Source organism: Mchenga conophoros, linkage group LG3, assembly GCF_057382185.1.
Source record: "Mchenga conophoros isolate Kocher_MC1m ecotype Shallow Benthic linkage group LG3, M_conophoros_male_GT1.1, whole genome shotgun sequence".
Classification (NCBI taxonomy): domain Eukaryota; kingdom Metazoa; phylum Chordata; class Actinopteri; order Cichliformes; family Cichlidae; genus Mchenga; species Mchenga conophoros.
The window spans coordinates 72,432,071-72,454,912 of NC_140528.1; the positions used below are offsets into that span (position 1 = coordinate 72,432,071).

A 22,842-nucleotide genomic window follows, 5' to 3' on the forward strand; every position below is an offset into this window, starting at 1 on the left:
AGGATTTGTTTTTGCCCTGATACAGACGTTTGAATCTTTCCACTCCACCGAGTTGAGAATGTAATACTCTTGATAATCTGATAGTATTTGTTTGCCCTCTTGTCGCAGTCCATTGTGTTCATTTTGATGAGATCAAATGATTCACTTCATCATATAGAAAACTAGACTACAGCATTATTAGAACCCGTGCGAGGCTTAACGATAGACTGTATATGATACGGAAGTATCATACCATATGTGTTATAACTATAGTTCATTTTTGCATTTCTTATACTATCTAGAGAAATACTTCTTTCCAAATTGTTAATAGCATCGTAATATTTGGGTCTTTACAATTTGAATTTATGTTATTTGTTTTATAATTTAAAAAAAAAAAAGTTAATACCATAAACTCACAGCAGAAACTCACTTAGTTGCTCTGCTTGACTGCAAAATAGACTTTTACTAATTTACCAAGCTGGCAACAGCCTTTGATTTTATCGCAACCCTCGACTCATTCTTGCGGTGCTTTCAGGTGCACCTCGGATTTCATTTCCTCATTTCTTAATCCCACATTCCTGCCCTAAATTTTGAACATGAAAAGACCGAATCCCGTAAACTAATGTGTTTTTGATTTATTATTATTTAATAACAGAATTAAGCTAGTATTACAGTAGTGGCATTGTCGAAAAAAGCAAAATCCAGCGAGATAATTATCCTCGGAGTTTCCCGTACTGGATGAAATCTTCTGTACGTGACTTACGAAACGTCACATCTCGCAGTAGTTCCTGGTCTGTGGACGTTAATGGCTGCGATGCCACATGAAACAAAAACAAAACAAAACAAAAAAACGTCCGCTTTGTAGGGAGACAAATCGCTTTGTGTATTAAATTTAAGAGAGATAAAAGCATAACGCGCTAAGATATAGGAACACCTTTGTTTCAGCGTCCTAATGCACAAAACATGTTCCCACGTGACTTTGCATGGGGAGCGGCGACGTCTGCGTATCAAATAGAAGGTATGTAAACAAGTTTTTGAATGGAGCAGTGATAACTGTTATGGAGCGGGAGAGAGAGGGGGTTTTTACACTCCGAGAACCTCTAATGTAATTCGCTTTACCGTGAATACTTTACTTGGTAAATATTGGCGCTATTGACTCTGTAACATGCTTTAAATGAGTGTTTGGTGAAACTTAAGCATGTGTAAAGAAATAGTAGCCATTGCACTGCATATATTGATGGAGATACAGATAAATGAAAATGTATTCATCATTTCCTCATTTGTTGTTTTGACATTGGTGTAACAGGGCATTTGGTCTAATGGAGATCTGGTGACTAAACGGGCCTTAAGTCTGTGATTCATATGATTTTCTTATTCACCAAACCATTCGGTGACCTGTATGGCCCATGCATCTATGCACTGTCATCATGGAAGCCAACAACCCCCCATGACGCTTTCATGCCCATGTGGACTGAAGAATATGGTTAAGGCTGGCTCATCTCTCACCACCATATTACTTTTTGTTTTCTGTGACACAGTCTGATCATATCCCATAATGCTATTGTCAGTCACCCGAGGAAGAATGGCTCCTTTTCTGGTTTTCAAAACTCGAATGCAACAAAAAACCCTGCCGCCTGTTTCCTTCTCCTAACCCCTGACCGGTTGCAGCAGATAGCTGCGCATCCCTGAGCCTGGTTCTGTCAGAGGTTTCTTCCTGTTAAAAGGCAGTTTTTCCTTCCTACTGTCACCATGTACTTGCTCATAGGGGGTTGTCTGATTCTTGGACATTTCTTTTTAGTATTGTAGGACCTTTACCTTACGATATAAAGCAGCTACACGCGACTGTTGTTGTGATTTGGTGGTATATAAATAAAACTAAGTTGAATGTGTTCTTCTGAACACTGTTTCCGACATTTACTTGTATTTCTCCCCACATTTTTTTTAGTTGTTCCTTACATTTGTCACTCATTTGGTACACATAAAAAAATATTGGCAGACTAATACAGTCTTTAACACACTTATGTAATTAGATGAATGTAAATAACCGCTAGAGTAGATGACGTCTTAGATGCTGTCACAATAAATTCACAGAGTGATATTTCTATATGTCAACACTTTACCTGTTTTTCTGAACAACCTTTACGCGGTCGTTCAGGTGGCTGGCAATCGGACGGCAAGGGACCGAGTATCTGGGACACATTTTGTCATGAGAAAGGCAGAGTGTTTGGGGACCAGAATGGAGACGTGGCCTGCAACAGCTATGAGCTGTGGGAGAAAGACCTGGAGTGTATCCAGCAGCTTGGGCTGACGCACTATCGCCTGTCTTTCTCCTGGGCCCGCCTCCTGCCTGATGGGACCACGCAACATGTCAATCAGAAAGGTATTTTCATAGACCTGAAACACACATGCTGGAATTAGATCCAGGCCTATTTGATGGCTTTAGGCAATTGTATCTCATTACCCATTTATGGCACTCTCTGTTCAACAGGTGTGCAATACTACAACAAAGTGATTGATGATTTGCTAACCTCAAATGTCTCACCGATGGTTACCCTTTACCACTTTGACCTGCCTCAAGCTCTGCAAGACCAGGGAGGCTGGAAATCACCTGGTATAGCCAGTCTCTTTGACAATTACGCTCAGTTTTGTTTCCAAACATTTGGGGACCGTGTCAAACTTTGGATCACTATCAATGAGCCACAAGTGTGCGCCAAACTGGGACACGAAGACGGCATCCATGCCCCAGGGTTAAAAGAGAAAGGCACTGCTGCCTACCTGGTAGGACACAACATGCTGCGGGCCCACGCCATGGCCTGGCACAGCTACAATTCTCGCTACAGGTCAGAGCAGAAAGGTGCCGTGTCTATTGCCCTCAACAGCGACTGGTGTGAGCCATTAAACCAAGGTTGCCCCAAGGACATTGCTGCTACTGAACGTGACCTTGCATTTAAACTGGGATGGTTCGCCTGGCCCGTGTTTGTTACCGGTGATTATCCAGAAATAATGAGATCTGCTATAGACGCTCAAAGTAGGAAGCTAGGATACAATGCAGCCTCAAGGCTCCCCAGTTTCTCCAAGGATGAATCTGCCATTCTGGGAACTGCCGACTTCTTTGCGTTGAACTACTACACGTCTCGCAAAGTCAAACCAGGAGGAGGTTGTGAAAAGATGTTGTGTATAAACGGAGACCAAGATACAGAGGAAGTTTTGGATTCATCCTGGCCCATCAGTGGACTGTCCTGGCTGGCTGTAGTGCCAGATGGCTTGAGGAAACTCCTAAAGTACATTAAGGTAAAACTTTTTCCTAAAAATCTTTTTTTTTCTTTTGGTTACAGTCTGTGTGGGGCAGCCAATCAGAAGAAAGTTTCCTTAAAAAGTGGGGGGAGGGAGTATAAAGCGCTTGTTTCAGATAAATGATTGACTAAGATAATTCACCAGTCCCGGCATAACATAAATAAGGATTATTTTAAACTGTGAGCCATGCACAGCTACTGCAGTAGAGTCCAAAAATGTAAAAATGCACAATTTTACGCTAATATATTACACTAAAAATAACCCAAACCAAGGGCCGACCAAATCTTTTCATTACAGTTTGGATTCACCTTGCGGAAAAGTAAAGTCGGTGCTCAAAATGAATTGACCAGCAACAAGATAGATCACCTTCAACCGTACGAGGAGAACACTGGCATTTGTTTAGTGTCTCACTATTGATTTTGCATGCAGCAATCTCTTTTCGACACCTCCAGAAACACACTGATGCTTCATTAGTGCTGTCACATTGAATGAAACAGTTACTTTGCTGAAAAGTGTTTGCAAACGAGCAATTTCCTGCTGTTGTGACTTGTCACACGCCATTAGTCTGAGCCTGGCGCCGTTGAAACGCAGCTGAACGGCACACTGTAGACCAATCTGTCTCCCCCTGGAATGTCTGACAGGCTGTGATGCCTTGTTTGACAATAATATTTGCCCTATGACTTTGCAGGACACTTTTAACAACCCGGCGATCTACATTACAGAGAATGGTTTCTCTCAGGTGGGGCCACTGCAGATCGAGGATGCCCAGCGCTGTATGTATTACAAGGACACCATCTCAGAAGTGGCAAAAGGTAATGGCTAGTAAATCGGGACTGCATAAATCCTGCGTATTTAAAAAATTAAAAGCATGCGAATCGGGAAAATAATGGTTAAAATATCATTTTAATTCTGCAGCTTCTCCAAATTGACAAATTTAGTCTTGTTTAAAACAAAAAACATTTAATTGGTTTGATGTACCTTTAATCTTCTTGCTATCATTTATCATAAATTTGGTTTCCAAAGACTGTTTGTGTTGTATCAAAAGGTTTTTATTTACCTCACTTTCAAAGAGGGGTACCCAGTGCGGTAAAGTTAATACTTGTTTCATTACCATTTCATTTCAGATGCCTTTGACAGCGACACTATAGATACAAGCGTTACACATACGTCTGTGTGTATCTTACGCATACGTTGCTTCTGCTAATCAATTTTTAGCGCATTAACACTTTGGGGTCACGGGAATGTGTTGTGATTCAGATCTGTGAGTAAGTGTTCAGCGACAGCGACGCCAACTGATTACTTTTATGCAATGAATATGTCGTTTGCAAAGAGAAAGATAAATACACGCGTCTTTATTATCCATCTGTTTGATGTTTATGAACAGCAGTTTTTGCTATATCTACTTTTTATAATGAAGATATAAATGAGTGGACCTAGTAAACAGGTTTTTGCTAGTACTTTAGAATGATCCTTTTGTCACATATCATGATACTAGTCATGGTTTAATTAGATGGCTCTATGTAACTCCTTTCTTCTGTCCTTGTATAGCTATACAAGAAGATGGGATCAACGTCCGTGGATATTTTGCATGGTCTCTGATGGATAACTTTGAATGGGCCGATGGATTCAGCGTTCGTTTTGGCTTGTTCCACGTGGACTTCAGTGATTTGAAGCAGAGTCGAACTCTGTACCAATCTGGACGGGAATATGCAAAAATCATCTCAAAATCCCGATCTGGCCAGTCTAAATAAGAGTAGCTGGAAAAAATGTGCGTTACTATGTGAATTATGAACATGCTTTTGCTTTCAAGAACTGGAGTCAAGAATCCAGATTTATTTTGGATTTGAAGTATTGCCTATGAATTTTTTTGTAGTTTAACAAAAACAGCTGGTGAATTGTCTCAGGAGTATAATTTCTCACTCGCCTTTATGATGTGAAGACAGGGACAAAATAAGGTTATGTTAATTCAGTGGTATTTAAATCGGTATTCTATCCTGCCGAATCCCAACTCATTGCAGGTAAGGAAGGTTTATACAGAACCAGCGAGCTGTAAGGCCCTGCAATTGCTTCATGGGGCTGGAGAAGAACTTATGAAGAACCCAACAATAATAATGGCATTATCACTGTGAATGACTTTATTGTGCGTACATGTATTATGTGAAAGCTGACCTGTTCTGGCGGTCTGTTTACATATTTAAGATCTTATCTTTAGCTTAAATCTACCAGCAAGAGTCACGTGACTGGAATCTGCGAGATATCTTGCATTAATGTCTTGAATTGTTCTCTGAATAGTTGTGATTCACTAAAAGGTTGAAGGTCTGTAGCTGTAGTGACACAGGTATGGGAAAACATGCTCAGCAGTTTCACTTTGTGATGTGAAAGGCTGTTTCCTGTTTACAGACGTAACGGACACAGTGCACATGCCCACATGACGATAACAGTACCTGAGGAATGACAGAGAAACCACAGTCTCCACAGTTGCATTCCTTACAATTGCAGGCAATTTTAAAGCGCTATAAGCAGTGTCAGTATGAGCAATAATGTGATTATATCAATGAAAGCAGTGGTTTTATGACCGCAAATTGTCTCAGTGAGCTCACTGAAGACGGTGTCGAGACAAAGGAACGCGCGGAAATAAAGCCTTTTTCAGTGACACATCAAAGCCCATAGCTTCCATTTATTTGGAATAAAGACTGATTGAGCAGATGCTTCACTTCTTTGACAAGATTAAACAAATACCGTAGTTTAGCTGCTGTGGGGGAAACAGGTATAATTAGTAACCCCTTTTCTAACCACCTGCCCTATGAATGGAAAGGATGCGACATAAGACAAAATGCAGTACTCATCTTAGTTATGATAATGTCATCTGGGTGCATAAAGAGCATTTCAGCACACTCAGAAGGCGTGCCAGCTGAAAGCAACAGATGTCCTGCCACAGGAAGTGAGCATAATACAATTTGTGTTCCCCGGACAGCTGTGCAAATGAACTACTTTTAGAGGGAAAAACCAAACAAGGAAAACACCCTGAGGCAGTCTGCTGATTCATTGCCGTGGTTAAGGTTAAGGATTATTTGGATGCTGTATTGAGCAAACTATACTGCTATGGAGCTTAATGAGGGGCTTAATGAGCGCTGCTGAATTTCAGGTTTTGCACTGCGGGTGTGTACATGTATCTGATCCAGCTACACACCTGTGAAGGGGAGGACAACCGGAGAAGAAGAGCGGTTTAACAGCATCTGTTTGTGAGCCTGCAGTGCCACCTCGTGGTGCACAGTTGTAGTACAGCGCACCTCAGCGTGTACGGCTTTTTATGTGGCATGCAGTGATGTGCTGCTCTCATTAATAAAGCGCATGCTGTTGGCTTAACAATAAACAAGTGAAGGAGCTTTTTAACTACAATACATCATATATTTAATACAATTAATATTTATGCTCCGACGTGAAGGAAAACGCCATTTATATACTGTGTTGGGAGACTTTGTTTGCATTAATAAGCATTGTGTATCGCGACATCCAGTTGGCTGTGCTTACTGTTCTCAACAGATGTGAATAATACCCTCGTGGCCCTCCTCCATCTATGTCAAGCCGAATGAGAATCTCCTTTGTCTTCTGATGAATAACAAGCTATTGTGGAAACATGAATAATGCCACTGCCGCTCGGATTAGAGCTTCTTTGCAGGCTGCTTTTGAGCACAAGCTTGAAGCACATTTCATAGCATCTGACAAAGTTCACGCACGGTGGTCTTGACGGAGCGGAAAACGTTGAACTCGTCAGGTGCAAAAACACAGCTCGATTCCAGGTGAAATTTCTCTCACCCGAATAAAAAACAAACAAAATCAGAAGTGAGGGAAGTTTGAATCATATTTCCCATGATTCCTCACTGCAGCCCATGGGCAACATAATTCCCAGCTAAGAGTTGATTAGTAATTCCAGCACCTGTCTCCCAGTATTGATGGATTCCATCTTCCTTTATCACGGCGTCGAGCTAGCTGCACGGCTGAAAGAACCTGCACTGCTGCCGAATTGATTGAATGGAATACTGTATGAGCAAGAGGTTACTCTGCACTTAGTGAATGTTGAAATTAGCCATTTGTGTGTGTGTGTGTGTGTGTGTGTGTGTTGGGGTGGAGGGGAATGAGGAATAATATGTGCCTATTGCTACTTGGAAAGCTTAAAACATTCATTTGCATTTAAATAATTCACACTTCCAGTCTCTTTAATAGCCCAACTACGAATATTCAACTTCAATTCATTACAGCCAGCGGAATTTATTCTGATTAGGCCGTGATGTAGAAAGTCACCGAATAAACCATTTCTAAATGTGCCTTCCAATTAGGCGCCAAATATATCATGTGTGTAGATAAGTTGCTTTTGACAATGAATTAGCACGTTTAATTGTAACATTCAATCACATTCACTTGCAGAGATTTACCCCGAGGAACATTCTGGCAAATTACCAAGTGGGACCCATTTGTATTTGACCAAACTTAACTCATTATGTTTTGACAGACACTATGAAATATTCAATAACTGGGAAATTCATTTACTTATTATAAATTAGCTAAATAATTTAGCCCCCTAATAAACTATCTTCATCGTGAATTATAGGAGAGGCACAATCTTGGATCGGCGCAGTGCTTACAGGTGCAAAGGCTATGACTTCTGGCAAATAATTACCTTTTTCTATTTACTGATTACCCTCATATGCATATTCCCCCTGGAGAAATGGTATAATTAGATTGTTGCTTCAATATCAAGATGAAGAGACGCGAGCCACTCCCTTTCTCTGGAGCGCAGATACAAATCTCTTCCCTCTTTTTCTTTGTCTGGGTCTCTCACACTCAGCTGGTGAGGGACCCGCGAGAGCCCCAAACCACCACTCAGCCTGTCTTCATGTCTCCTCCATCCACCCACCTACCCACCCCTTTCTTTCACTTGCTCTCTCCAGCTCATCATCTTCCCCTCTCCTAATCGCATTGCTCATTTTTCCATTGACGAGTGAGTATGAGAAAGGGGGGGGGGGGAGAAAAAAAAGCATCACAAACTTTCTAAATCCCATTGACCTACTTCGCCAGACATTTCACTGGGAATTCATGTTAGTGCAAAAGAGTTAGAAGAAGAAATGTTTTCTCACTTCCCCCCCTCATCTCTCTTTCAGCTGGAAGCCATTTTCCTCGTGTCCCGTATTTGATCCTGCGTGAGCACTAGCAGCACATTATACAAGTGGATAAACGCCTTACTGTGGCATAACCGGCGGTTTGGAGCCCTGTCACCACTTTTGACAGTGGCGTAAGTAGCGTGACATCGAAGTTATGAAAAAGCGCCTTTTGGAAGGCCTCGTCTGCGATTGATGAATTTGGCGGCGGAGACGAGATTGAGGGGGATGAATGCTGCTAGGCCTGGAAGACAGGAAGTGGAATTATGACAGACCCATACAGAGAACTGAAGCAGGGAGATGAAGAGAGAATAGAAAGAGAGAGAGAGAGAAAAGGCAATTCAACTCATTTCTTTTAAGCCCCTCCCTGAGGGACTGGAGATGACCCTGCTAACGTCTGTCAAAATTCTGACTCCCTTGAGTGCGATGGCGCTGCATGATGGGAGGGGGTTCGCAGACCTGCCTGAAAAATTGAAAGCTCTTAGAATATTCAGCTAACCCTGTGCGCTCAGCTGGGGGTGGGGATGGGTGTATGTGTGTGTGTGTGTGTGGTGGGTAAACCCAGCGGTGGTGGCAAGAGAGACCCCCCACCCCCCCATGTGCGTGGTGGCCAATGAGCCGAGTACCTTGTCTCGTGGGAACAGTTGTGGGAGTAAGAAGAGAATATAAGCGAGAAAGAAAAAGAGACAATTTATAGAACCAAAGTGAATATAGTTCTCAGGCATGGATCCAAGCCGGGAGACTAACAATGTGGATGTAACCTCGTGCTCCCAATATGCAAACATGATGTCATCAACAAAGAAAGAGTCAAAAACTCCTCCGCCCGAAATCTCTTTGAAACTTAATGGACAAAAAATGAAATAAAATAAGAACCAGCAGGTCTTACCTGTCAGAAACTATTGAAATGAGTACAAGGGGAAACATATTAAGCTTCATTCAACATTTAATTTGGCATTTCATGTCCTATGTTACTCAACGATCTGAAGAACTATTTTGGGATTATACAACCTGGATCTTATTTTCATAGTTTGGCTGTATTATCATTCACTTTATTACTGATTGCCTTTACCGAGTGTGTTGCTTAGATCTGGAAACACACTGACATATAAAAAAACCCCAAAACAATCCATCCTGATCTCACAGACCCAGCCTTAATTTTCTGATTACCCCAGCTTGCACTATGTAATGGTTCTGGTTCTTGATCTTTGACACCTGTCAAATCGGTCTCAAAACACCATGCAAAACATCACCAATCACAAAGCTTTGAACTGACTGACAAAAACAGGACATTACAAGTGAGGAGTAAATTTAAGTGAGAACCCGAGAGACGCTGCACTCTCATACCGTAGAAGAAGTTGACATTTTCTTTGTGGGATTTAAAGAATATGATGGGCAAATGCAGCTATAACGATATCCAAACTTTGTTTTAGAGGATCCCTTGTTTACCCCTGGCTAAGCTGCTGGCTTGTTTGCAGTCTGACAGTTTGGTGACTAGCAGCCGTGAGAACTTGAAAAGAAATCCCTTTATTTCCTGAAACAACAAGTGGTTCTTTTAACAAGAAAAAAAAAGGCGAGAAGATGAGGAGAGAGCATAGGCACGGGGTGCTGAGCAACAGTGTGCATGGACTAATTAACTCTAAGTGTTGTACGACATGCTCCCTTCTCACCCGTGTTGTCACTCAGGGTTTGAGTGGCACTAATGAGAGAATTATCTAGCCTCGGACCCTGGTAATGCATTCAAATGAACACCAGCTGACCTGACCTATGAGATGGCTTTTTAATCTCACCACTTAATACCAATCAGACCTGCTTTCTCATGTGCCCACACTGGGAGGGCCCTCTGCTCCAAAACGCTGCCATCCACTTTTTTTTTTCTCCCCCCACTGTTGATCTAAGGGAAAGCGTTAATTGTCTTGGATGACTCGAGGGCCTCTGTTGATATTATGCAGAGAACCTCAGGTGTGCAGGATAAAACAGGTGGATAGGGCTTCTAAAGTGTTTGCCGGGCATCAGAATGAAAGTGGCGACGTGCACGCATGCAAGTGTGTGCGTGTAAGCCCCTTATCACGAGAACCCAGTTGAGGATTAAGAAGGTTAATAAGGTCATGAGTTTGCAACAGAAGTCTGCGACTTACAATAGAGCCTTGGCATTGTTGGATTACCATAATCATCATCCATTGGTGCCCAAACCTGTGACTCAATTGTTGTGCTCACTGTGTTTCCAGATGCAATACAGATGTTCTGCAGGGGTGGGGGGGGGGGAGTGGGGGGTCTGGGGGAATTTAATAATTACCTGCTGGTATTACCAATTTAAGCATTTATACTTGAGCAAATAAGCCTGTGTTTCTAATTGGATCAAAGTATTTTCAGTTTGTTGTCTAGCGAGCTTAACGGCGACGGTGTGTTTCAGCCAGACAGCTCTGAACTTGTGGGCAACATGAGCAATAAGCCCTTTCAAGTGTTTGGGCTGTAGCCGTTTTTGTTTTGCCAAGTGCTCGAGGTAACAAATAGCAGATCAGCCAGAGTTCAAGGCTGCTTGTGAAATGGTTGGTGCGTTTCAATGCCTTTTGGGGAGGCTTTTATTGTTATAAATCTTGTGGCGTGCTCGGAACGTGTACGTTCGAGTGAGTCTGCCGGTGTGTGTGTGTGCCGGGGAGTCTTAACTCAAGCATGGGTGAGACGTATATGCTCGCGTAAACCTTGCAAACTTTCAAACAGAAGAGCACGCTATCGGTCCACACCCGCCCCACCCGCAACCCGCCACCCGCAGGAGCAGCAGAAGTGTGTTGAGACAGGAAAGAAAAAAATATCGATGAGACTTATATACAAAGCTTTTCCACCTCCCTCTTGTCATGAGAATCTATATTTTTTTGTACTGTTCAAAAGCATTCAGGATTTGCCTGAATGAGGGGCAATTAAAAGGGATTTAATAGGATTTTCTTATTGCCGATTCAAGGAGGCGATTCTGATGCGTTCTCTTTTATTTTAAGCAACTCGCCTCAGCTATGTTTATTTCTAAGTTGTACTATTAACTGGGGACTAAGCCCTTTGGAGAGTGCTGCTATCTTGAAAGAAGACCACAGTAATGAGTAGATTGGAAGCCTATAATCATTAAACTCATTCATTTTCCTTATTGTATATGAATATTACATTACCCTGATTTCAGCTAGTTTGAATCAGTTCCCTCTGTGTGTGTGTGTGTGTGCGTGTGTGTGTGTGTGCGTGTGTGTGTGTGTGTGTGTGTGTGTGTGTGTGTGTGTGTGTGTGTGTGTGTGTGTGCGTGTGATAGCACTCATTGTCAGAATATTGTGGGTGAAAAACAGTAATTCACGCAGGCCCGCTTATAGTACACGCGGCGTTCAATTACATGTTACCAGGTTGGGAGCATTGTGCGGCATGTCTTTACATCATCAGTTGTCACCTAATTGTGCAGCAGAAAATAAAGATCTGCCGGTGTAATGTGTCATGCATGTGTGTGGCAGAGTTCCAGCTTTTTGTCTCTCTATCTCAGCCCACAGGCCCATTGTCATGCAGGCGCCCAGGTAACAGGTCCAGTCGTCACTCATCCGCCTGACGGCCGCCGCTATCTGCCCTGACGCTGACTGATGATGGGAGTGTGGGATGGGAGAGTGTGTATGTGTTACACAGTGTGTTACACCAAAGGGGGTAGCAGGCAGGCAGTGAAGGAGGCGCGCTAGATACCACCCTGGCTGAGGGCGGTGTTCGAAGCAAGCGAGCGCCGCTGCATTCACTGACCTTGCCCATGAGTAATACTGGAGCTAGTGGGCACGAGGAAAGCGGCGTCGGTGAGATGGATCAGTTGTCACATGGGTAGTGTGACACTGGAAGAAAAAAGTCGCAATTGGGTGGACGGCGCGGTTTAGCTGTGTGTCATGGCGGGCTAATAAAAAAAAGATGCGAGCAGAGAATTGGAAGAATTACTCTCAAACAGAGGTTGTCAAGCTGTGGTGAGGATTTTCACTGGGGGCGAGTTGAGGGATAGCGAGAGGCTGGAAGCTGAATTAATCTGCTTTATCTTGGAAGTATAAAAAAGCAGGAGCGCTTCCACACTAGCGAGGCTGACAAAACCCAAAATCAAATTAAATGTTAAGCAGAATGGACCAATTTTTGTAAAAGTAATATGAGGCAAAACAAGCGATTCAAAGTAAGATCATGAAAAAGTCTATTTTTGCTCTGGGATTCACTGTCAGAGTAGGAACACTTCACTCTTGTGTGTCCACTACACCTGAGCTTACATCACTTACACTGTACCGATATTTGTACATGTCGATACCACTGGCATTAAACTTTGGCACACACATTTTTTTCTGCTTTTAAAGGGCAACATGACAAAAACGTTGGAGAGCAGGGCTCTAAAACAAAAGACATTCTTCTTCTAGGTCAATTACGTAGTACTTCAAAAGTACCAAACTAGTTTTGAGTGATGTGACTGTTCTATGGTAACCCAAATGAGCGCTGTTACTTTGTCAAGTCAATGATTAAAAGCTATAGGTCATACACTATGCATGTATACACACAGAGAACAATCTCACCAGAGTGGAAAAACAGAGTAAAAACAAAGCAGCTAAATACAGGAGTAGATTTACGCAGTCTTGAATTCTGAGTGTCATCTCGTGTGTTCCACTTATGAATTTATGTATACTGTACATGCAGATTCATGCGCAAGTGGACTATAAATATGCGCGCGGGTGTGTGTTTTCATGCGTCTGGCGTCCGGGAAGATCAATTTGTCCCCATCGATGTTGTCTTGCCCTCTACACGTGAAGCGAATGGAGGGGGGAGGGGGAGGAGGGTGCGACGAGAGTGGGGCGAGTGGCACGCGCTAAATGGATGCGATGCAAATGGCACCAGAGGACATAGGAATCAATTTACCTTATTGAAACAAATGAGAGCAGCTCAGCCCTTGCCATAGCGTGCCTTCTTTTTTTTTCTTTTTTTTTTTGGCTGCCCCCATTGTTATTGTAATTAACTCGCCCAACCCAAATCTCAGACCCTCCCTTTCGCAAACATATCCAACCCCCCTAAACAACCTGGCTTGGGTTCCCTTTTACCATAATGAAAAAGCCTTTGAGGTGCGCAGGTAAAAATGTAGGCGCTGTAATGGTGATTCATAGCCCCGGGTGACATGCTAAAAGGCATGGGAGATCTGCCGAGGAAAGCATTTAGGAAAAGGGTATTCCACTTACTAGCGCCAACACCCCCACTTCAGCACAACCCTACAATAACTGTAAGTCATTGTAGGTTTATGAACTCCCTCTCTCTCTACATTCACACAATCCCAATAACCAAAATGGACTTTGTGAACCACTGGAATGACCTTGGAGGTAAGTAGCCAACGTGCTGCCTATTTCATAAAGTGAAGTGTGATATCCAGTTGAAAATTTTCCATTCTTTCATTTAACATTAGGCCACATTGATGACTGAGCTGTAATTCAGCGGTGTGGCATGGGCATTGTGCAGGGGTCTTGGGGGATGGATCAATAGTAAGAAAGAGCGATGGGGTCATGGTGGAATCAATTCCCCTGGACAAACGACCTCCAGCTGCCACCTGCACCTTCCGAGCCACCTGACACCTGAGGCGATCTTTACTGGAATGTCCTCTGCTGAAATGCCACAGGACCACGGGTTGCTGAGCAGTCACTCATGCAGGGCTCCCAAATCAAGTGGTGTATGCAAACTGGGTCTGCTTGTCATCCGCGGTGAAAGGCCCTGGCTCAGCGTTACTACATAAACAAAACCCATGCACCTGAGAATGTCAATTACCTCCCGCCTGCCCCTCTGGACGGCCCGCGTTTGATGGCCAAATTGGGATTAATTTGGGGAAGATGGGGGCCAGTGTAGAGGTGACACTGTCATTACACTTCAAAAAGGGAGAGACAGAGGTGCCTGTGGCATGGAGAACAGGAGCAGTGGGCCGGCTTGATTGTTCCCCCATTGCCCCGCACGCCATTTTGCATAAGCTGCAAAAGGCGCTGATGAAAACAAGTGGCGGTTTCAGGTCGGAAGCAGACACCCAGAAAATGAGCTTTCCTCCCCCCTTTCTCTCCTTACCCTTCTGCTGGGCCGCATAATTCAGAAGAGCCATCTTGTGGAAATGTCATCGTGTGGTGGCGATGGAGCAAGCAGTGTGACAGGACGCTGTAACGCCTCCTGGGCTGGGGCCCTGGCCACGCTTGCTACGCCCGAGTCGGCCTGACCTTGCAGGTGCTGATATATGCAGCCACGTTGGCGTCAACAAACGGACAATGGGCACCTTGTCTTTGCGGAAGGTTCTAGCCGTGGCCAGCGCAACTTTTCCTTCTGCTTTGGGTTCATGGTGAGGTGGTGCATATTTCAAAGAGAGGCTGTTTATGTTTATTCGCTTGAGGATATAGATTTCTTTCCCTTTTTTCCCTCCTCCTTTTCTTTTTTGAATAGAGGTCAATTCCCCACTGTGCATTCTCTTTTATGCACCCACTCCCTATTCTTCATTCATCTTACCTGCTGACACATCTGACAACACGCTGCTGTATTATCATCTACCAACCCGCAGCTCTATACCCTCCACAACAACGCGGGGCCGCCTCGACTCCTCCACCCTTTCTCTTTCTCCTTTAGAAAACTGATTATAAATGGTCAATTTGAAAATAGACTGGAAAGTCCCCAAGGCTGCTTGCCTTGTCAAATTGAAAAGGGACAAGGACAAGTCAGTCGGCTTTCTCACTGTCCGCTGTCCTGATGTTTCCGAGGTGGGTGTACGGGAGGGAACATAACAAATTCCCCCCATGCGGCGAGCAAGGCGATGGCGAAGGATGGCGCGAGGGAGGGTGGGGCGGCAGCGAGCTGAGGATCTTTAACATCTAGCCCTCAGCATTTATATCACAAGTCTCCACAAAGACTCTATGGATCACTCCAGTGGGCTGGTGTTGGCAGTATCAGGTAAAGCCATAGGCTGTCAGGGAGTATGCGCTTTTCATATTTCACCGCAGACAGCCTCCCCTTCTCCCGGCCTCACTCACAGCAGCCTTTTGAGGATAATATCTTCAAATCTCTCCTTGCCATGCTGAGAGGCTATTTTTAAATAGATATTTATTTCATTTTCTCAATTTTTCTTCCCTCCCTCCCGTCTGTCCTACAGGTATAGCTTTGCTGCCTTGTGACCAGTAGAGAAATCGACCCAGAACGGAGAAATGCTGGTGGCGTGAAGGTAGTTCTGTCAACACCTATCTACTTTGTCTTTCTCCATTTTCCTCTTCCATATAAACAGAGCTAAAAAAACAGAAGAAGAAAGAAATAAGAAAGAAAAAAGAAATAAGGCACCGAACATTAACTTAAAAAAAAATTGGCCTTGGTGCATCATCCCACTATGCTGAGGTCTCATCTCATCAACAGACAGAGTGAATAAATGCTTGATTTTATGAGTCTTTCTGTGATCTGCAGTGACTTTTTATGTTAACAATAAAGTCCCTTTTTGATTAATCACACCGAGATGGAAAGCACCCTTTGATATAGCCGAGATGTCCATTGCAGCACGATTCATCAGAGGAGACCTTGCAATCAGATGGGACGTGTGCCTTTTTCCCCCCACCACGTATCCCCTCTCTCCTCAGAATACATTAGAGGAGTGTGAGCGACGGAATCATCAGATACCAGGAGGTGAATTGAAGTGGTCATGAACCTAGTGTCAAACTCAAATAGCTGAATGGCAATAGATAAAACAAACAAGGAACGTGAACTGCTTGCAGAGGGAGGCGGGGAGCCGTGTGTCGCACTGTTGAAAACTTTTACAGATAAGGCCCGCTAGCCCTGCATTGCAATTGGGCTTTTATCGAGCATGACCCATGCTGAAAATGTAACATATGACCCCAAATTTATGTATTCCATGAACTTTCTCCCCGCGTAGCATGGCAGTTATATTTCATGTTCAGCTGGGAACTGCTCTGCTTTCCCCCTGGGAGCACAGTCCTCTTGATCCACTGCAGAAAAAAAAGGTAACTGGAAATTTGCGGGCTGTGACTTTCCCTTTCGAATAAATGCTACTATGTTACCACGCTTCGTGTTGAATATTGCTCGGGCAGAATACTCAGTAAAGCATGTCCAGTCAAAAGCATTTTGCTCACTTCCTTTTATATCGTTCAAGATGGGCTTCGCAAATTGACAGCCTCTCTGTCTGTAGCAATATTACTTTCATGTTTACCATTCCAGTAAAAGAATGTTAGATAACAAGACACTACGACCCAAAGCTTTAGTATACTCTCTCCTCGGACGTATTCCCCAACGATTGTCTCTTGCGCAGTAAGCACATTTAAAGTTGTTGTCTGTTATCCTTTATCTTATTTCGTCCTTCTAACCGTGGCTAATAGCAGTTTTTCCTATCTTCCTCTATTTCTGTGCTAAGCTGGGTCTTAGAGCTGGCCCTCCGTTTTACAGAGAGCCAGAAACTGCTTGGGTAAGCACAGGAAGGATTCCTCGGTTGCTACTTCAGGTAGTCCCCTCCCTCCCTTTAGCTGAGATATCTATCCCAGGCCCTTATTATCACCAAACAAGCACTTTTTGATGATGATAAGTAATAGCCACATCTCTAGGACTCACTTCTCAGGGGAGTAAGGAGAGCACGCTGGTCATTTTTCTTGCCTGTTTGGCGTCCAGCAATCCCAGGGAAAATAGAGGCTGCGTAGAGGGGGGTGATTCTGTGTTTGTGCAGCACTATTCACAGCTGAAGGAATAGCAAAATACTGGATGAGAGAAATGCTTTTTACTATTATTTGTGATTTAACAGCTTTGGGGGGGGGGGAAAGAACAAAACAAAAACAGCCTTACAATTTTGATTACAGGCTGTTATATCTTCCTCCAAAAATCCAAAATGTCAAAAATCCATAAATATAAAGTTAAACATTAATAAGTAGGAAGTGCCCAAAGCTCCACATTAAATAGTTAATAATAGATAACACTACAATTATCATGACAGATCTCCAACAACATTGTTTGTCTGGAGCAAAACTGATAGAAAAGAAACACATCACAACTGAGGTGACTTGATTTTCACTCCTTCTTGATTTTACTGTATTTTCCATGAGGGCAAGTAAGAAGGCAATGCTTGCCCAATAAAAATCCAAAATAAAGATTAATTAAAACCAGAGTGAAAGTAATTAAGCTTCTTTCAGTTTCAAGAAGTAAAGTTTCTTGCCCATTTGCACCTATCTTTTAAATTACTGCCCTCTTCTGGCCACAGTTGGCGATTGTCTCTGGAAATGAGGTGGGGTTTCTTCTTTACTTGCCTGTTTTTGTAAAAGCCACCATAGGATACAGATGTAGCTGCTAGAAAGTGACTCACTGGTCTGCCTACTAGTATTTTGAAGCCTTGAGTTGTTTTGGCCATTTTGGAGGCAGAAGGGACAATACTTGGACAAGAGTGTAGAATGCCAAGTTAAGCTAGCCTGGCTAATTACCGTATGGGAGCATTGTACAGACACAGATATCTTCTAATTAGTGCTAATAATGTAGCTCAGGAGGTAGAGCAGGTCATCTCCTGTTTAAAAGGTTGGTCGTTCAATCGCTGGCTACCCCAGAGTGCATGCCAAATATCCTTGGGAAAGATACTAACCCCAAGTTGCTCTCCGATGCGTCCATCGGAGTATAAGTGTGTGAATGTTGAAAGCACTCACAAGCATGTTGTATGAAGTGTGTTCCAGTAGATTAGAAAAGCACTGTATAAGAATGAGTCCGTTCCATTTAATAAATAATGCTTAGATTTTGCTCACTGGAAAAAGTGGAGTTAAGACTAGTACACAGGAAATCATATTATTTGTAGGAAAAGTTCAATAAAACACTCTTAAAAGTACTAATCCAATAAACACAGTTGGTCTGGTGTAGTGACTCAGTACAGCTGTTTGTAATCATGTATCATTAAAAATGCCACACCCTTAATCACACATAAATTTAAGCATTAGTACAATTTAAACAGGTGAATTATATAAAAAATCCCATTAATGTAGTTGCCATGAAGTTAGCTATCCGGTCGTTAAGTCTGACGTCACTAGCCGTGTCTGGGCCTAAACTCCGCTGCAGGTCCATATATCAAACGATCACTATGGCATTACTGAGTTGAAAAACTGTCTAAAGTCTTTCATCTTTAATAAAATGATCAGCGTTCTGCTCTACCAGGTGTAACAATTGGGTTTAACATCCAGGCATCCATGAAAACGGAATTTATGACATTTAACGGAGTTAGAAGTTAACAGGAAGTTAGCTCGCTAGCTTCTATCTAAATACAATATAGCATGTCCTGACTGCGGGGTTCTGGAAACAAATTAAAACGTACAGCTCTGTTATCACTTCCAACATAAATGAAGACAGAAAACTAAACAGCAGTGACGTTTGTAGGGTTACTGAAGTTGGGCTAGCTGCTATATAATGATGTGCTACGTGACCGCTATAGCTATGTTAGCATAATATAAACAAGCTAACTTTTTTTCCACTCGATAAAAGTTAACGTGAGTGTTCTCGGTGGTCAGGAACAAATGTAATCGCATGGCAGGATGCTGTAAAAGGACCAAACTTCAGCCAGGAGAACAACTGAGATAATCCATCCACAATACGAGGATAGTCATTCATATACTGCTGCATGGGCTGGGCTGTAGTTACATCCTAAGGTTTTAAAAACTGAGCTTAAATAAATGATTAGTGGTAATAAAAGCCGAGGGAGGTCAACAGTGATCACTGATTGTTTTAGGAGCTTTTTGAGATTAAATAGAAGAAAATACATAACATTAAACATGTTAACAACACAAAAGCCATATTAAACGCAGACTACTTTAGGCCCGGAAGTAGGATTCGTCACGTCATCACTTAACGGCCGGATTGGGAGCAAAGCAATGTTTTGTATCTTTCTGCTGTCATTTTTTGATATTTTAACATGGCTATGGGAATTAACTTGCTATCAAACTATATTCAAATGGCAATTTTAAGAACTGCAGTTTTTTGTCCCGAAGCTTGCTGCTCGATCCTGATACAAGTCCTGTAGCCAGCAGCAGTATAATTAAGTGACTGCGGTGGTCGAGGGAGAGACTGATCTGCTGTGGATGAAAGTGGAAACAAAGCAGACACAAACATCGTCTTGGGCCTCACAGATGTGCTCGACAGTTGCCTGTCAAAATGCGTAGACCAATTTGAATGCACAGCAGGGGGACTCCCTTCCTCTCAATTTGGTGTGCATCTTGTTTATTTCATGCTTTAAAGCTGCATCTCATTGCCAACCACACCGACATAATTCAGATGGAAGCGAGAAAGAGAGTCTGATGTTATAGTCTGCTAAAGGAGAAAAGTGGGGAAAAGGGTGACCGTGAGAGGGAGAAAGAAAAGGGGACAATCAAAGTCATACACAGAGGAACTGAAACTTATGAAAAGAAGCTGAATAGGGTTATAGTATTAAGCAATATACAGTACATGAGATAAAAGATTAAGGCTTACCCTGCCAAACAACTGTTCAGAGTTGAAGGGTTAGGTTTTGTGTAAAAGATGCTCCTTTGTCCGTTTGCCCACTTTGGCTTTGGGAGTGGTCTGCCAACTATGCCACTCAACAGAAGTGGTTTTCAAAGCAGGTATTCAGACCAGCATATGGACAGCTTTGTCCTCAAGCCAAAAGAACCTTTGGAGGGAGATGAGTATTTCTAAGAAGAAGCTGTTGCTTTTACGCATCCCATTTGGAAGCAAGTCAGCAATTTAAAATCACAGGTAGTGAGAGGCCTTTGGCCAGCCGCATACTACAAACCCGATTAATAAAAAAAATACATGCACCGTTATGTGATTGCAGTAATGTTTATGCCTGTGCATTCAGTTTTTAAGGCAGTTTTTTTCACAGTGGTCTGTTAAGAGTGTGGTCACATGAAAGTGGAGACTCTCCCTCATCCTGGTGGCTGTCACACTGAATCCCAGAGCTACGACTGAACAGCGTGACCTTTGGCTCTGCCTTTTAGTGCATTGATCCACCGGACACTTTAGTCCAAGATGGGCTCCTTCGTCTTGCTTGCTCCCACCCTGCTCACCTGAGCACTTGGTGACCACCTGGGCCCTAGCCCTCTGGCAGCTCTGTGCATGGCCCTGTTGAAAATATTGCTTTTAAAAATTGCCTTAAATAATGATGGGGGAAAAAAGGAACGGCGGCTTTTCTTCCAAACCAGATGCACGGGGTTATGCTTTCTAATTTTAGATAGTGTTAATTGCAGCCCTCTCAAGTGTCCTCACTGCCACCTTTGACAAAAGCACCATTCATAGTCAGGGCAGCCAGGCGGACTGGCAGGGTGCCCACTTTGCCAGTTGTTGCTGACATCTCCTTGGCAGCGCCAGGCTGGCACTAGTTGAAGTGTCTGCTGATGCCGCCTTCCCAATAAGAATACATTTACTTCCTATTCTATATGTACTAGTTGATAGTATTTGAAATATACTGTCAACTGGATATGTAAATAATGTAGCCTATGGAGGATTGCAGAAACAAGCTGCATTTATGATTTAAGATACATGCTGTAATTTCTAGATAAGGTTGGTCAAGTCACAGCTGGTAGAAGACAAAAATGGAACAGATCCCATGTAGTACATAAACCTCTTTGGCTGTCTTGATCTAAGTGAGGGCATTTTGTCACTTTAAGGCCTGGGAGTTCACCTCTGAGCCGGGCCTCGTAAACATGCTCCCTGCAAAAGCAATAGAGGCGCGGCACGTGCAGCGCAAAGCAATTCAGCATTCTAACGCCCTGTCACTGGGCTCACATTTCAACCATTCTTTATTCTCCGCCACAGTTACAGCAGGGTGTAAATTGCACAGGGCTGTAATTAATCCATGTCAGGTCAGAGACGAAGAAGAAGGAAAAACGAAGGGAAACGAGCTGAAGTATGAGGTGCCTTTGATGATAGCACCCCTCTTCCCATCCCGCTCCACTTCATGCTACACACACGGCTGTGGTACATTGTTTTGCATTCATGAAGGAAATCTGGAACCCCCAAGGAGCCGGGGTCCTCCTACAGTACTTTCATGTTTCTAAAGCCTGCTAAAGCTCCATTTGTCCCATTGTGCTCTTTCTCCAATATAGAACAGAAGCGGCCTTTTAGTGTGGGTGGAACAAAATATTTATATATCTGTATTCACTCTATAGCTTGCTGGGCTCATATAGTATATGGCCACAGTATAACCTTAATTTCAACTGGGGTAATCAAATCATGAGTGTAGAAATAACTGAAATTAAAATGTGTGATCCAAATAAATTTTTTTAAAGCTGTTAAGAATCTGCTGCCCTGCTACAAAAAGTTAAGTTTGGAGAATAAAAGTGTCTACAGCCAATTTTCAGGTGTAATGGAGGTGAAACGTTCATTACCTTCCTATCTTTGGTTGATATAATGGCTGCCACTGTTCCTGAGCAGTTGCTGGTTGACTTTTCTCAGCTTCAAACCAGGAATTTTTAGGCACAATTAACTGTCGTGTTAATTTTGTATTGTCTGTCTCCCACGTTAAACTTGTTGTTTCATTATTATTAGCCAGTCTGCAGGCTGCTACCTTAATGATAGTGGCTAATGCTGGTAAACGCTAATAGCTAGCGTGAACGTGTGCAACGGCTAGTGTAACAACCCTTATTGGGTTATAGCACTATTGGGGGGGGGGGGTTTGCCCTACTACTGTAATAGTTGTGGGACTCTCCTAGTGGGTGTGTGTTTTTAGCGGTAGCCATTCCATGCTGCTCGTGTTACATTCTCAGGAAAAACCGTACTGTTGTAACGGGCTGGCGCCGGCAATACCGATCTCCGCGCATGTATGCATGCACGAGTACAGCCGTGGAGACCTGGCTCGTAAGGTGTAATGTTGCTGACAGCGAATAAAGGTCTGTTGTTTGATTTAACCAACTGGTTTCGAGTTATCCGCCTAACCTCCATACCACACGCTCGCTGAACCTGCTAGCCGCTCCTTCCTCGCCAGACTGCTGTTACAAAGATGCTAATAGCTAGCGTGAACGTGTGCAACGCCTAGGTTAACATTTATGATTATAAATCTGTTTACTACTTCGGCCTAACAAAATTCTTTATAAAGACTGGGGTGTCAGTTTTTAAGGTGCATCGCCAAGGTTGCTGTGTTACTGTTCATGTGTTCATCTGCTAATGACTCCCTGTCTTCTGCGGTCCTGCATTAAGTTGTGCGAAAGCGCCTTTTTGGTGTCCATACAGTAATAAATGAGTATCTAATCCGATCATTTTTCCCATCATTTTTCCTATTGATTGGTTTCTGAGTATCTATTTTTTTCCTGACAACCCCACTAGGTATACCTGTATTACATTTAGAATTTTGGTATTGAAAGATACTCCAAGTACCAGTTCTGGTGATGCCCCCAGTAGAAGCATTTACTAATGTGATAGGCACATATAAGTTAAATAT

The 22,842-nt window shown here is 43.1% G+C and overlaps 1 protein-coding gene across 1 annotated transcript; it reads left to right on the forward strand.

The window, feature by feature from the left end:
• The first annotated feature begins 637 nt into the window (after positions 1–637).
• Positions 638–5,937, forward strand: gba3 (glucosidase, beta, acid 3). Its single transcript, XM_085269589.1, has 5 exons — positions 638–997; positions 2,135–2,359; positions 2,468–3,270; positions 3,962–4,085; positions 4,822–5,937. The coding sequence occupies exons 1-5, from the start codon at positions 943–945 to the stop codon at positions 5,022–5,024; spliced, it is 1,410 nt and encodes a 469-aa protein (XP_085125715.1). The 5' UTR covers positions 638–942; the 3' UTR covers positions 5,025–5,937.
• Positions 5,938–22,842: the final 16,905 nt, after the last annotated feature.